We start from the raw sequence: 16,158 nt of genomic DNA on the forward strand, positions 1-16,158 counted from the left end.
TTCAACATGAAGGACAAATGGGACATTTACAAACGTCTCAAGACATGGAGGGACATATGTTCATGTGTGTTCTTTAGGGGGATGAACATGTCATGTTTTCTTTATGAATCAGTCATTGATGTTTCTTGTTTGTTCATTCAGAACATGTTGCTGCAGTTTCTCAACGTAACCTTAAATCTGCTCTGAAGAAGAAGTTCCAGTGTGTGTTTGAGGGAATCTCTAAAGCTGGAAACCCAACCCCTCTGAATCAGATCTACACAGAGCTCTACATAACAGAGGGAGGGACTGGAGAGGTCAATGATGAACATGAGGTCAGACAGATTGAAACAGCATCCAGGAAACCAGCCAGACCAGAAACAAGCATCAGACAAGAAGACATCTTTAAAGCCTCACCTGGAAGAGATGGACCAATCAGAACAGTGATGACAAAAGGAGTGGCTGGCATTGGGAAAACAGTCTTAACACAGAAGTTGACTCTGGACTGGGCTGAAGACAAAGCCAACCAGGACATACACTTCACATTTCCATTCTCTTTCAGAGAGCTGAATGTGCTGAAAGAGAAAAAGTTCAGCTTGGTGGAACTTGTTCATCAGTTCTTTCCTGAAACTAAAGAAGCAGGACTCTGCAGGTTTGAAGAGGTCCAGGTTCTGTTCATCTTTGACGGTCTGGATGAGTGTCGACTTCCTCTCCACAACACTGAGATCCTGACTGATGTTACAGAGTCCACCTCAGTGGATGTGCTGCTGACAAACCTCATCAGGGGGAAACTGCTTCCCTCTGCTCGCCTCTGGATAACCACACGACCTGCAGCAGCCAATCAGATCCCTCCTGAGTGTGTTGACATGGTGACAGAGATCAGAGGATTCACTGACCCACAGAAGGAGGAGTACTTCAGGAAGAGGTTCAGAGAGGAGGAGCAAGTCAGAAAAATCATCTCCCACATCAAGACTTCACGAAGCCTCCACATCATGTGCCACATCCCGGTCTTCTGCTGGATCACTGCTACAGTTCTGGAGGATGTGTTGAAAACCAGAGAGGGAGGAGGGCTGCCCAAGACCCTGACTGAGATGTACATCCACTTCCTGGTGGTTCAGTCCAAACTGAAGAATGTTAAGTATGATGGAGGAGCTGAGACAGATCCACACTGGAGTCCAGAGACCAGGAAGATGATTGAGTCTCTGGGAAAACTGGCTTTTGAGCAGCTGCAGAAAAGAAACCTGATCTTCTATGAATCAGACCTGACAGAGTGTGGCATCGATATCAGAGCAGCCTCAGTGTACTCAGGAGTGTTCACACAGGTCTTTAAAGAGGAGAGAGGACTGTACCAGGAAAAGGTGTTCTGCTTCGTCCATCTGAGTCTTCAGGAGTTTCTGGCTGCTCTTCATGTCCATCTGACCTTTATCAACTCTGGAGTCAATCTGCTGTCAGAAGAACAATCAACCTCCCTGTGGTCTAAACTGTTCAGAGACAAACCTGATCCAGAACAGTTCTACCAGAGGGCTGTGGACGAGGCCTTACAGAGTCCAAATGGACACCTGGATTTGTTCCTCCGCTTCCTCCTGGGTCTTTCACTGCAGACCAATCAGACTCTCCTACAGCGTCTGCTGACACAGACAGGAAGTGTCAATCAGAAAACAGTCAAGTACATCAAGAAGAAGATTGAAGAGACTCCCTCTGTAGAGCAAAGCATCAACCTGTTCCACTGTCTGAATGAACTGAATGATCATTCTCTAGTGGAGCAGATCCAACAGTCCCTGAGTTCAGGACGTCTCTCCACAGATAAACTGTCTCCTGCTCAATGGTCAGCTCTAGTCTTCATCTTACTGTCATCAGAAAAAGATCTGGACGTGTTTGACCTGAAGAAATACTCTGCTTCAGAGGAGGCTCTTCTGAAGCTGCTGCCAGTTGTCAAAGCCTCTAACAAAGCTCTGTAAGTGTATAGATAGTTGGATTTATTCATCATTATATAAAGACTCTATTTTTTTTTTATCTGCTATTTTATTCAGCAGGAGGGAAAATAAATTCCTTTCTTCTTTAATTATCTTATCATCATCTCTGAGCTCTGACCTTCATCACATTGAATCTGAATCAGAATAATGGATCCTACATTAAAGAGCCAAGTCTCAGCTTTAATTTGAGCAGGTTGACATCATTATAGAAAGAACTGTGTGGGAGATTCAGCCCTTTTAGTGGTTCAAAAGTAACTGGACAAATACACATGAAGTGAAACAAACAGATTTAATATTTAGTGCAAAATCCTTTGCAGTCACTGACTGTAGTATCTGTTATTATATTTTAAAGTGAATGTGCTGAGAGCCTGAACAACAAAAGATTTCTAACTGTCCAAATACTTATGGCCTTGACTTTACATGTCTGTTTATTACTGATTGTGTCATGTGCCTTATCTTGACCCTGGTGTTTTAGGAAACTATAGAGCTATATCCAATCTCCACTTTAATTCTAAAACTCTTCTGCCATGTGCCAGTTTTACCGAGGGCAATGACCTCAACTTTACTCCAACCAATATAGAATATCTCAACCCGGTCTCACTGGAATTCGTGAAACTGTCACGTTTGTTAATCTAATGTTTCGTGCATGTCAACACGATTTTTTCATCTTTTTCGTGTTCCTCAGAACGAATTTCAAACTAATGTATTTCAATGCGAAACTCGTTTCGTGCTCTTAAACACGAAATTAAATGTAAAGCACAGTGTACAGAGGGGGTTCAAGGTTCAAAATACATTTAATTCGAACCCTGTTTGCAGTTCAATACTGCATTTTAATCATCGGATATTTGTCGTATATTATTCTTTAAACATTATACTCCTCGTTTTAGGTTTATCCGTTTTTTTTATCAGTTTTTATGTTTTTATTGTTATACCTCTGGTACATTTAAGAATCCAGTGTTATTTTTAGCAACATATCGTCCAACATTTACGATCTAATGTTTTTATTATTCTTGTTTGCAACAGGATTGATTTAGTCATTTTGTGAATAGATATAATAATATAATGTCAGCTTCCTGTTCCTGTGTTACCTCTATACCACCCCGGGTTGTCTATATAAATGTCCGGATTTGTTTTTCACATAAACGGTAATGAAGATACCACTGACAATTCCGTCTGATATAATTTTAAAAAAATTTTTTATAACTATTATTGTGGAACCGCGTTTTAATTTCATGATTTTCGGTACACCACCACGACACCTGCTGTCGGAAGCGGATCATTCCTTCACCAACCTTCCTCCAGGTAAGACGTGCTTGTGAGCTGATGGCTTACTTTACCATTAGTTACATGTTTTGCTTACTATACCAATGATTTACAATGCTTTCATGATTAAACACATGACTAGATAAGCAACATTACATTTATGAGGGAAAAAATGGCGATATCTTGTAACTCGCGTTTAGCTAGCTTAGTTACGGCTAAGCTAATATTACAAGCTAGTTATTCCTGCGTAGGAAAGCGTGTAGCAAAGATGCTATAGCACAAATCAGAATGTCTCATCCGTCACACTTAACCTTGATTTAGAAAAGAAAACTGTTAATTTTTGTAGTGTTTAGTGCGATTGTTATTAACTAATGTTTGTCTCTGTTCTCCTTGTAGTTTCTGTCAACCCATCCCCCTTACCAACTATCTATCATCTATAACCATCTATAAAACCAAAGGCACTTTTAAGAGCCATCCTCAGTCTATCTATCTATCTATCTATCTATCTATCTATCTATCTATCTATCTGTCTGTCTGTCTGTCTGTCTGTCTGTGTATCTGTCAGTCAGTCTGTCTGTATTGCAATGGATAACAGATTTACCCTTGACCCCAAGAATCCCCACTACAAAGAGGGGCGGCACATTGCTGCTGAACTGAAGCTGAACCAGAGTCTTGTTGAAGCCAAGGTTAGTGATGACTTTATTTAGATATGATTTTTATGCTGTTAACAACAGTTAAAGAAACTGTCCACAGACAGAACTTTAATGACTGTAGTGTTTCTGCAATCATGAAATGTGTATTCAAAATATTGGAGAAGGTTTTCCAATCTATCTGTTCTTAATTACAAATAGGGATAGTTTGTTAAGGGCCAGTTAGTGTAGTCTCTCAATACATGCTTGGGTTTGCTTTGATTTGTCACAAGACTTCTGTCAACACATAGGAAGCAGCTGATATCCGGAAACGTGCATGCTCTGCAGAAGACTTTCCATCTAAGTCTAAGAGGACAGTGCCAGCACGAGGCAAGCCCAGGGGGAGGCGTGGTGGGCGACCCAGAGCCTCGGGTGCAGGTTGTTTGTTTAAAGTCTTGATGTATTGAAAAGTAGATCAGATTTTTCACTTGCATTATGGTTGATGACATAACCATGTATTTCATGTGAATATAGCTTGCCTGATGTAATTAATTGTTAATTACTATGTTGGTATAAAAGAAACTGACCATAGTCCTAATATATGCTTCTATGTGCGCATTTACAGTAGCACAGCCTCCAGCTGAGTGCTCCCTGTCATCTGCCGTGGACCTACCAACTTTACCCTCAGTCAGTCCTCTGACAAAATTAGGTAAATTATAGTGATGAATGAATTTAGCTTTAAAATGTAATCTTCAAATGTCATCATAGAATTGAATTTAAGATTGACACTGATACAAATCTTAAACTCCAAAAAACAGTATACATTATTACATTTATAAAGAAACCCTAATATTTAGCTAGCTCCATTCTGATAATTAATATGTATATATAAATTAGATGTATTGTATTAAATGTATATTTAATGGTTGTTATTTAAGTCATCTTTTATAATAAATTATATTATATATAAGTTCATATTTTCTTTACAGAAAAAAATATGGAGAGGCTCTCTGCTATTTTGGCATCAGGTCATTCTGATGAGCCTCAAAAAAGTTCAGCGTCCTCCTGGTCATTTCGTCAACAGAAAGCCTCAGAGCGTTGGAAAGAATCAAGACCATACAACCTCCAATGCCTCATCGAGAAAGAGGCAGTTGGCCATCCTTTCTGTTGCCAGTGCAATGAGCCTGGTGTCATTCGGTTTGTATTCTTACATACTAAACTTATTAGATGGTGGTCTAATCCTAGAGGAATGTGGAAAAATTTCTTATGCATGCATCTCCTTTTTGCCTTTCCCACCTAGGTGCAGAGATTGTCTTCCTGAAGAGTGGCTCTGTGGCAGCTGTGATGTACTGCATCACAAAAAGCAGCCACTGCACAACAGAGAATCCATCATTGACGTTTTTTTTAAAGCTATTCCTCCAACAACATGCATCATGAGACAGGAGGATGGTTATTGCACCAATGAGCAAGGTATGTTTTAATCTAAGTCTTTTCTTCCATATATATTTCTTCCTTGTTACAAAGAATGTAATAGAGGAACTTATTGTTTTTGTCAGCATGCATTTTGCCAGCTGCAAAGGCACCATGCAGTTCTTGTGCGGGCACAAATATACTCATATCGCCAGGGAAACCAGTGATTTTAATTACCATCAATGGTAAGAACAGTTCACTACACATACCATGTGTATTAAATATTTATTTTGCATGTATTCATGATTAATTTGTATTTCATTCGAAGGGCGTTATGACTTGCATCTGCCCCTATATTTGTGTGGAACATGCCAGAGACAGTGGACTCCTGAATTGAAGGATCTGATTAGGAGTGGATACTGGCCGGCCTCCCTTAATGTGTGTACTTTATACACATTGGACCTTTTGAGTTCCTTCCAGGAACTGAAGGTCATTTCACCTGGTTTTGCCAGACAGGCCTTTGCAAAGTTGCTGGAGCACCGTACAAAGTGTGGAGGAAGAGTAAGTGCATTTTTTCCTAACAATATAAATAACTGTATTTATATACGCAGACAACATCAAAAAAATGTATCATTTTTTGTATGTTCTTCTAGTCTGGACAGATCAATGGAGATGCACTGCAGCGAAGTTTCTTGGAGTTTTCATACTCTTCTTATGAAGAAAATAAACTCTGCCGTAGTGCTGAATTTACCTGTCCAGCATGCACTCCAGAAATGTTGGCTGTTTCGGCAGATGGAAACCGGAAGCTGTACCGCTTTGGACAAAATGGAAGGTGATCTTTTTTTTTTTACCCATTTTTTCTATTGATTAATTTATATTCCTCTGTGATTAATAGATATCTTTTTTTCCTCTTTTTCTACTTCAGCACTGACGACACTGCCTTTTTTGAGGGGCTCTTTGTGGCAAAAGACAGTGAAGTGTCCACATTTACTGAGACCATCCAAAAAGCAGTGAAAAATGTAAGTTATATTTATAATGTGACAAAATTGTAGTATTATAAGTATTTCGTAAATATAAAACTGAAATTAGGAAAAACATTGTTCTTTAATTGCATTAATTTAATTCATGTTTGTTTATCTCATAGACACATGGAAAAGGAAAATGTGGGGACTCCCATTGGACAGCAGCACGGGAGACTTCAAGGAGGGCTTCCAAACTGGATGAAGAGGGGATGGAGGTGGCTGTATGTCGCCATGGCTTCCTATTGAAAGCGCTCAATATGTACAGAGGGGAGATATTTGCGTACCCCCTCTTTCTGCAAAAAGAGTTGATGCTGGTCAAGCCTCAATTTTTTGCAATGGACGTGGCTTGCAAATATTGGCCCTACCTAGAAAAGGCTGCCAGTGTCATTCCTGACCTCCAGGAGCTGACAAAAATGAAGCCCTTCCTCAGTGTTATGCACGCCAGAGCACATACGACAAAGTGTGAGGTACTTTTGACAGTTTTGTGTCATGTGCGTTTGTAATGTTTACAAGGAAACTAATAATGTACAATTTAAGTTTATGCATAACTGTTGTATGTAGCCTTATGAAATGTCTTTATTACTTATAGATCAAATGGAGTGGTAGGAATCTCGAAGGAGCAGGAATAACAGCTGGCGAGGAGGTCGAACAAGTCAACAGCTACCTGTCTCGTTGTGCCCTGACAACAAAATATATGTCAAAAGCAGGTGATAAATCTGTTAACTATATTCTAAGACCCTTTGTAGATTGCATTTCATAACCTGATAATTTGTTTTCAACAGCACGTGTGGACATGCTTACACTGCATGCATTGGGGTGGAACAACAAAAAAAGGGCCTCTCTCCACAAAACACTTTCCACCAGATATGTTAAGGTAAGCTGCCATTTGTTTGCACAGTTTTTGTCTACTTGGCTTGTTGACTGATTATTGTATTACATTGTTGATCAGACATGTCAAAGACTTGTGGACGAGACTGCAAGGCTAGCTGAGCTGAAAACCGAGCTAGATTGTGCAGATGAAGTGGTTCCCCAGTGGATCACAGAGGTGATTCAATGGGCAGCTGGTGGTAAGCAAGACCAGATACAAGAAATCTAGACTAAAACAAACCTACATTTAAAATCATGTGACTGTTCAATTCTGTTTCTATAGAGACACCAAACACATCTGAAGACAGCACACAGATTGAACTTCAGCAATCCATTGTGGGACTCTACCTTGGTGTCAGACAACGAAAGCAAACCCTCTACCGTCAGAATGGTAATTGTAACTGTCTATTGTCTAATCTGCCATTTATATGATCTGAATTTTGTTGTAATTTAAATGGTTGTTTAGACAGCAGCAAGCTTCGCCACCGTCTTCGTAGGAAGCTGGGGGAGGACAAAAAACGTCTTTTTCAGCAGATACAGAGCTATAATGCTCTAGTGCCAGACTCTGCTATTGATGTGGCTGTTGTGGAGGATTCATTTACTGGAGATGTGACTGTGTCTCCTGTGTGGCCGTGGGAGGTTCATGGCAGTGGTATGTTAATTTTGTAAAGATCCATAAGTAAACTAAACTACGGTAAATCATATAAGGTGTGTTAATATTCATGTTGTTTGTGGGCCCACTTTAATTTTACAATTAATGTGTTTAGCAAACATCACAGTCAAGAAGAGACTGTACGACCAGACGATGCTAACAATGCGACTACAAGAGGAGAAGAGCATTGTAGTTTTGGAGATGGCGCAGCATTGCACATGGTTGCAGAGGCAGGCAGAGGACATTCAAAACAAGTTGGCCGAGAATGGTAAGCTGAAACAAAAAATATTTATTAAAAGCCCAACAGTCACAGAAGAAAAAAAATGACTGTGTAGTGTGTAAAAAATGCAATCTCTTTTGTGCTTTGACATTTAGAACAGGTCAACGAAGGAATTTCCTGTCTCTTAAGAAGACAACTGTCCGAAGTGTCCGAGCAGCTGCAAGTGGTCTTCCTTGAATACAAGACTGCTTTAGGTCCGGAGGCCTCTGTTCACCTACAAATTGAAGAGGAGGATCATAGTGCCCTCAGCAGTCCAGACAGCAGTGAAGACGAAGAGGATATTACAATTTAGGTCATGTGCTCATTTATGCACTGTATCTCTCATTCATCCAGGTCATGTTATGTCCAAGGGTTTAAATTGAGAAAAACTGAACTCAAGAACTTTTTGTTGAAGACATTGCGCCACTTCACCAAGTGCCTTCTTCAGTTCCTCCCTTTGTACTGTATGCTATTTTTTGTACATGTTCCTGTAACTTTCCAGAAGGATAATTTATCTATTCTACTCTGTGTTCATGAAAACTTGTTTATTCTAGACATAATTTTCTCTCTCTCTTTTCTCTTAACAATTTTTTTTTTCTCAGATTACTGTATGATAGACTGTGACTGTGCAAAGATGTGGACTTGTATTATTATGTATTATATAAGATTTAACTTACCCATTTACACAATGCTTGAACATTACTTATGATATGATATGATAGATGTATATACATATATACTAACCTTAGGTGCACTGTTAAGAAACATGGCCTCGTTGGACAAGTATGCATTTGCAATAATATACCATCATAATCATCTCAATAGTCAAATACTGCAACAAATAAAGATATTTCCTGAGATTCTTGTGTGTTTTGTATCTAAATCTAATTTATCTAATTTACACCAGCGAAAAGAGATATGCATCAATTAATAAAATATAATTAAATGCTTTTTTTTGTCAGTATACACATATGACTATACATTTGTGCATGAGTACAGTCATACACATAAAAGACAAATTTAATGATAAACGATATTTACAATAAAACAGAATGAAGATATAATACTGATATAAATATAAAATAAAGACAGACGAAAGAAGACATTAATATCGAATTTCATATATAACTGCTTTGTTTTAATTACAAATGGACTTAACATTACGCGCGGCCGTGTTGACAGATGATCACTGAAACAACCCTAGTTTCCTGCTTCCGCAACTGCCCGCCCACCTGTCAGTCTTGGACTCGGCGGGCTTCAAAACATTTTTTTTCCCACAAAATGTAGTTTATTTTTTATATATACATAGCCTACCCAATGAGACAATATAACTATATATCATATGTTTAAAAATTTTCCCGTAAAACTCACTAGATATATTTTTCTCTACCGTAACCACATCAACTGAAAAACTACAGAATGATGCGGTTACGTCAGGAAGTTGCAATACACAATGATGTACGCCGCCATATTGTTTTGTAGTTCCAATGTGTGTTCTTACTTATCTGAAGTTATAATGAGTAATATTAGGGTTCCAATAATAGCTGCACAGTATGGAGAGCAGAAATAATTCTACATCACCCATTTGCAAAGGAGAAAAAACACGTTTTTTAAAGATTTTGTCCTTACCAGTGGCGCCCCCTATTGACATTTGTGTCGGTTATAGTAGTATAGGTCAAGGGCTTTCCAAAACTGTTGATCTCATGTCTGTAGCACATTTGGTTGTATTTCTATGAGCCTTAAAAAATGCCCCAGTTTCAGGGTTCAAAGGTGATTCATGAGGAATAGGGACCGCTCACAACTCCCATTCTGAAATATATTACTCCCTGGGTGAAGACCTTTCCAATGATGTCTTCATTGTTCACCTATGATAAAAAATTGTTTTAGTCTTGACCCAAGCCAAGCCTCTTTCAGGTATACTTTCTTGAAAGCCTTTTGTTTCCCAGCTGCAGTCAGTCCAGTGTTTTTAAAGCCTCCTCAATAGCCATATATGCTCATTATAATCTCTCATAACAATTTATATTCTTGCAAATAAGCATATATCCAGATTATTTACTTGATTCATAAGGATTAGTGATGGGGACTTCAATCATGTGAACATGGACAGAACTCTTACTGAATTCACTCAGTGTGGACTGCTCCACCTGTGACAACAAGACTCACTGACTTTATGCTAATGCAGAGGGAGCATCCACTCCCACTCCAGATGTGGTCTGGACTGGAAGAGAGAGCTAAAGAACTGAACATCCTTTTCAATAGCCTAGGTTTAATCCTCAAATGGCCCAGGTCTCCTCTGCCTCTCACCTGCCACTCCCACACCTCCCACCCTTCCTCTCCTAGCTACCTCCCCTTAATCAGGCTTTGAACCACAACCCATTCCGCCATCTTGAATGTGTCAATCTGGCAGGTAAAGTGACAGGTTGAAAAAATCAACCTGAACAAGGCTCCTGGACTGGGCAGCAGCTGTTGTCTTCCAGCACCTCTTCAACCTGAGCCTCAGTCTGGTACCCAAGAAGTGATTACCGTCCAATTGCCCTCACATTACATATCACATATCACATGTGATGTGAGGGTAACTGGACGGTAATGACTTTACCTGTGGCCTCAGGTGGGCCAACACCAGCCTCTCCAGCACCTTTGTGATGAAGGTGCTGGAGAGGCTGGTGTTGGCCCACCTGAGGCCACAGGTGAAGTCATCTGCAGTTCGCCTATCAGCTGCGGCCACACCGGGGGGTGGATGATGCTGTCATCTATCTGCCGCAGCATGCTCACACCTGGATCACACCAGCCTCTGTTGCTGGGTAAGAAGCTGCGGCCGATGGGTGTCAGTGTGTCCTCCGTCTCCTGGATCACTGATTACTTATCAGACAGGCCAGCAGTGTCCTGGCTGATGTGGTGATGAATGGTGTGGGACCCTCGGGGCACTGTGCTCTCTCTTTTTACCTATTCACCTACCAGTTATTTCCAGGGCAACTCATGTGATCTTCAGAAATTCTCTGACGACTTGGCAGTTTTCAGATGCAGTGTTGTGCAAGTTCAAACTTTTTATGCTAGTTCAAAAGTTCAAAAGTCAAAAACAATTGTGAAACTTAACTATGACTTCAATCACTATCCCTACCTTCTAGGCTAAAACATTTTCCTACTGAATAGGTGATTTTGCATATATATGGTGCAAAGGACAAACAAAAGTGATTTTTAATTATTTTTTATGGGACTTCACTCACTGAACTCAGTTTAAACTAACGCCAAGACAATTTAACCACATATAAAGATACAATACGATAGTACAACGGTGTTGCAACGTATGCTTGTGGTACAATGCATCATGGGTAACGTAGTGTAAAGCCGAAGGTATTATTCGACTATCTCCGGCTTCATACTACGTTACCCATGATGCACTGCACATTCCCGCGGGGAAGTGAGCAGTCAGTGACACTCGATTCAGGTTAAGTTTAACTGGATGTCGTTCATTTCACATAATCTGAACGAATAGTTATACGAATTTTTAATTTACATGTGTGTTGTTTATAATGTGTTGCGTTCAGTTAAAAGTTCATAGAAAAATTCATTAGAAGTCATGTGACAACACTGGTCAGGTGATTAGCTGGAGGGCTGGAGATTTGTGGAGTGGGCAGGAGGTGGTGATGGACTTCAGAAGGACAGGACCAACCTCTAGACCTCAGCATCCTGACCTGGGCACAGCACAACTGTCTGGGCCAAGTACTTCATCACAGAGGAGAGGAAAAACAACTTATTTAAGGGAAATGTTCAATTCAGAAGGCTACAACTGCTTTTTCCTGGCAACAGTGATTCAGGCTTATGGATATCATTTCACTTTATTAAAATATGACAAGTTTTTTTGCTTGATGTCAAGCTAAAAAATATCTCCAAATGGAGTGAAGCATAAGCAAATTGCCTCAAACCCCCCTTTTTTTCCATTTTTATGTTTATTTGTTGTGTAGCGATGACCCTATGACCTTATATAAACCCCAATGTATGTGGAGTAAACATATGCAGAATAAAAACACATGCTGAAACAAAAATTATTCCCACTAAAAATGTTTATTTTTAAACATCTTGGAGAAGATCCATTGGCTGCCAGGAACGGGCCCATTTCTTGCCACTGAAAACAAGGAAGAGATGATAAGAGGTTAGAGGTGCACAGCATCAAGCACAGAGCTTAAAGAATATTCCAGGGAAATATTTCATTTCCACCTATGAAAGACCACTCCTACTTCGATTAATAAAAACTAATAAATTCAGCAGTAATAAACTAAGTAATAAAGTAGAGGTTTACAGAGGAAGAGACTAAGCAAAATTGCAGAATACATACCAAACTGGACAGGGCTCCCACTCCACCAATATCTCCGCCTTGCCCTATAAAGTATAACAAAAAGAGAAAGCATCAATTAAAATCATATTCCCAGGAATGCAATATAATCTGTGGTTGCAGCCCTTGACTTTTTTTGGTGCACTGCAACATTTTTGATATTTATACTGTTATAATGATATGTTAAGCATAACCTGTTTTTAATGTGTGATTACAAGAGACTAAATATTTATAGTTAGCTACTAGGTATTTTTCAGTTGGATGTTTCCATGGGTATCTGAATACCCTATCTAACCTTTCTCATTCTCTCTTTGATTATTTCCTTGATGGGGAAAGTCTCAAGAGAAGCATGGTAAGAGCAATCTGTAAACATAAAAACACATGAGTACATGAGTACAACTGTAAATCCTTGAACGGCATGCATGCATAATGATAAAGGCACGAGATTACCAGTACCAGTACTTCAGTCAGGAGCACTTCAGATAAAGAAACAAAATTATAATTACAATATTTAATTTTGGCAGTGTGGCTCTGTTCTGGGACCTCCCTAACCTTTTATGTGCCTATGTGGAAGGCATGAGGAGAGTCCAACTTGTCCAACATGGCCTGCCCACATCAACTGATGAGTTGAGCAGCATAGCAATGTGGCCGGCTTTAATTAAAACTACACACCATTTATTGCAAAGAGGAAGCCTATATTTTGTGAGTAAGTTAACCAGTAAACCAATATCTAAGTGCCAAAGAGAGTTCTTGTGAAAACTTAAGAACTGATTGCTGTAATCACAGGGATAATTAATAAACTTACCTTTTTGCAGCTTCTTTCGCTCTGGCATATGCCTTGTTGCCACTGCAATATAAGATTATATTTCACTAATATGCTTTTTTAAAAGATGACCCTCTTAACTGTATGTAATGTATTAATAAACAGAAATAATAAGATATTGACATTCAACAGAGACACTTTAACTGATGGAAACTACAAACATTACTTCATACCTGGCTTTTTCCTCTTGCGGCTGAGATTCGGAGCACCACTGGAGACAGCTGTGGGTTTGCAAAAAATAAGCTTAACTTTTCATTGTGAATAGTAGAAGATCAAAACATCTACTTATAACACAATCAGGGAAAAACATTGACATCATCGGCCCATTGACATCACTGTCTTGAACACTTTTTGCAATTGAAAATTGCAATTATTAAAATATGACATCTTGTTTATAAACAATAGTGTCAAGACATCTCATTTTTATGTCACTGGAAGTTTCACTGACATGAATACTTTTTAAGGAATGCACAATCCATTTTGAGCAAGTGATGTGCTTTTACAGGTTGTCTACTAGGTTTTGCAGTTTGTACTAATTGTTTTGAGAAATGCACTAAATGCTGAGCAAATGTTAACTGTGATATGAGCAAAGCACCAAAGCCATTGAGAGAGGGTTTATTTAAAACAATTACCCTGTTCCTCTCCCGTTGCTGCCATGTCTGGGGTGTCCTGCCCTTGTACATCTCTTTCCTCCACTCCACTTGCACGGGGCTCCTCCATTTGCACCTCCACTGGGCTCGGCTCCTCTACTTGCACCTGGCTCGGCTCCTCCACGGGGCTCGGCTCCTCCACGGGGCTCGGCTCCTCCACTTGCACCTGGCTCGGCTCCTCCACGGGGCTCGGCTCCTCCACGGGGCTCGGCTCCTCCACAAGCGGGTCACAAGGGATGAGGTCCAATGTTATTAGTTCCTCCTTATTTGAAGAATCCTGGCTCCAACCTGTAAAGTTAAAAAAACATCCTTTTCAATATATAAATTATAATATAATAAAATAAATATTTTTTGAAGCATACAGTGCATGACTAACCTTCACAGAAATACTCATACAAAGAGCCTATTTTTTGTAGATACTCTTGAGAACCTTCACTGAACCTGCAGCGAGGTGTGAAGATCTCACATTTGGTTTGGGAGCTCTTAGATGTCTTCCCCAGAAGTAGCACTGGTTTATACCCAATGGCATGGAGTTTCTCAAGCTGCAATGACAAAATTCAACATTATCAGTAAGACAAAATGGAATAGCAATTACAAAACTAAGTTCACATATCAATAATTGACAAAAGTATTCTAATTAACCTATGGTGGGATTAACATTTGTATAAAAATGTTTGTGGTAAGTGTGAACCAAAATCTTGAGTGTCAAGCATGTGACATCAGCTTGAGTTGTCTGCTTGAACTAGATTTGCAGGCTTTGCACAATCTTTAGCACTGTTATTTTCACGCATTGGCAATGACAATATCAAAATAGAGGAAAACCTGTAATTCTATGACTGGCCAGGTGACTTTTTGGAGATGAATATATATCTGGCAGTGTATTCATTTTAAATGCTGTTGTAGTATGAGTTCAGTTGTAATATGATTACATGATTAATTATGATTATACATTAGATTATTGGATTGAGGTTGTTTTTTTAGTTGTGAACAAAAAATACCTGAGGATCACCTTGATTTCCAGTGTGAGAAATTATTTCTGGCATTATATAAACCAGTGGTTCTCAACTCCAGTCCTCAGGGCCCCCTGCCCTGCATGTTTTGGATGTTTCCCTGCCCCAACACACCTGAATCAGGTAATCAGCTCCCAGTGCAGAGCTTAGTGATGAGCTGATTACCTGATTCAGGTGTGTTGGAGCAGGGAAACATCCAAAACATGCAGGGCAGGGGGCCCTGAGGACCGGAGTTGAGAGCCACTGATATAAACAGTTTACCATCAAAATCTGTACAAACCATTATGATGGCTTCATCCTTGATGGATGCCGCATTGTGGTTTTTCTTACGGCCAACCACCCAGTCATCTCGCCTTGCATCAAATTTTTGAAGCCTCTGTTTAAGGCGCTGCTTCTGCGGCTGCTCCATTTTACAATGACTGCAGACCTTTTGTGCGCAGAATAAAACGCCTTTACAAAAAGGACAGATTTTTTTTGTTGATCCTCCTGGCATTATTACATACAGAACAGAATCAAACAGACAGACAAAACAGACCAACAGGCAGACTAACAGTGATACAGATAGCTAACAAGACAGACAGACAGACAAATAGATAGATAGATAGATAGACAGATAGATAGATAGATAGATAGATAGATAGATAGATGGCTCTTAAAAGTGCCTTTGGTTTTATTATTAAAGATGACAGTAGGTGGCTGGTAATGGGGATGGGTTGACAGAAACTACAAGGAGAAAAGAGGCAAACATTAGTTAACATAGGCCAGGCAATCGTACTAAACACAACAAAATGAATAGTTTTCTTTTCTAAATCAAGGTTAAGTGTGACAGATGAGACATTCTGATTTGTGCTATAGCATCTTTGCTACACGCTTTCCTACGCAGGAATAACTAGCTTGTAATATTAGCTTAGCCGTAACTAAGCTAGCTAAACGCGAGTTACAAGATATCGCCATTTTTTCCCTCATAAATGTAATGTTGCTTATCTAGTCATGTGTTTAATCATGAAAGCATTGTAAATCATTGGTATAGTAAGCAAAACATGTAACTAATGGTAAAGTAAGCCATCAGCTCACAAGCACGTCTTACCTGGAGGAAGGTTGGTGAAGGAATGATCCGCTTCCGACAGCAGGTGTCGTGGTGGTGTACCGAAAATCATGAAATTAAAACGCGGTTCCACAATAATAGTTATAAAAATTTTTTTTAAAATTATATCAGACGGAATTGTCAGTGGTATCTTCATTACCGTTTATGTGAAAAACAAATCCGGACATTTATATAGACAACCCGGGGTGG

The 16,158-nt window shown here is 39.6% G+C and overlaps 1 protein-coding gene across 1 annotated transcript; it reads left to right on the forward strand.

The window, feature by feature from the left end:
* Positions 1 to 6,916: 6,916 nt before the first annotated feature.
* LOC121192598 lies at positions 6,917 to 8,610 on the forward strand. Its single transcript, XM_041054342.1, has 7 exons — positions 6,917 to 6,980; positions 7,056 to 7,147; positions 7,223 to 7,340; positions 7,424 to 7,531; positions 7,607 to 7,792; positions 7,908 to 8,060; positions 8,168 to 8,610. Exons 1-7 carry the CDS (start codon positions 6,968 to 6,970, stop codon positions 8,362 to 8,364), a joined length of 867 nt encoding a protein of 288 aa, XP_040910276.1. The 5' UTR covers positions 6,917 to 6,967; the 3' UTR covers positions 8,365 to 8,610.
* The last annotated feature ends 7,548 nt before the right edge of the window (positions 8,611 to 16,158 follow it).

Source organism: Toxotes jaculatrix, chromosome 2 (genome assembly GCF_017976425.1).
Source record: "Toxotes jaculatrix isolate fToxJac2 chromosome 2, fToxJac2.pri, whole genome shotgun sequence".
In the NCBI taxonomy this organism is placed as follows: domain Eukaryota; kingdom Metazoa; phylum Chordata; class Actinopteri; family Toxotidae; genus Toxotes; species Toxotes jaculatrix.

Excerpts from the sequence above, each read along its gene's own strand:
- LOC121192598 (XM_041054342.1), top strand. Across the intron at positions 7,341-7,423 it reads GATTCAATGGGCAGCTGGTG|AGACACCAAACACATCTGAA; the intron begins GTAAGCAAGACC and ends CTGTTTCTATAG. Across the intron at positions 7,793-7,907 it reads GTGGGAGGTTCATGGCAGTG|CAAACATCACAGTCAAGAAG; the intron begins GTATGTTAATTT and ends TAATGTGTTTAG.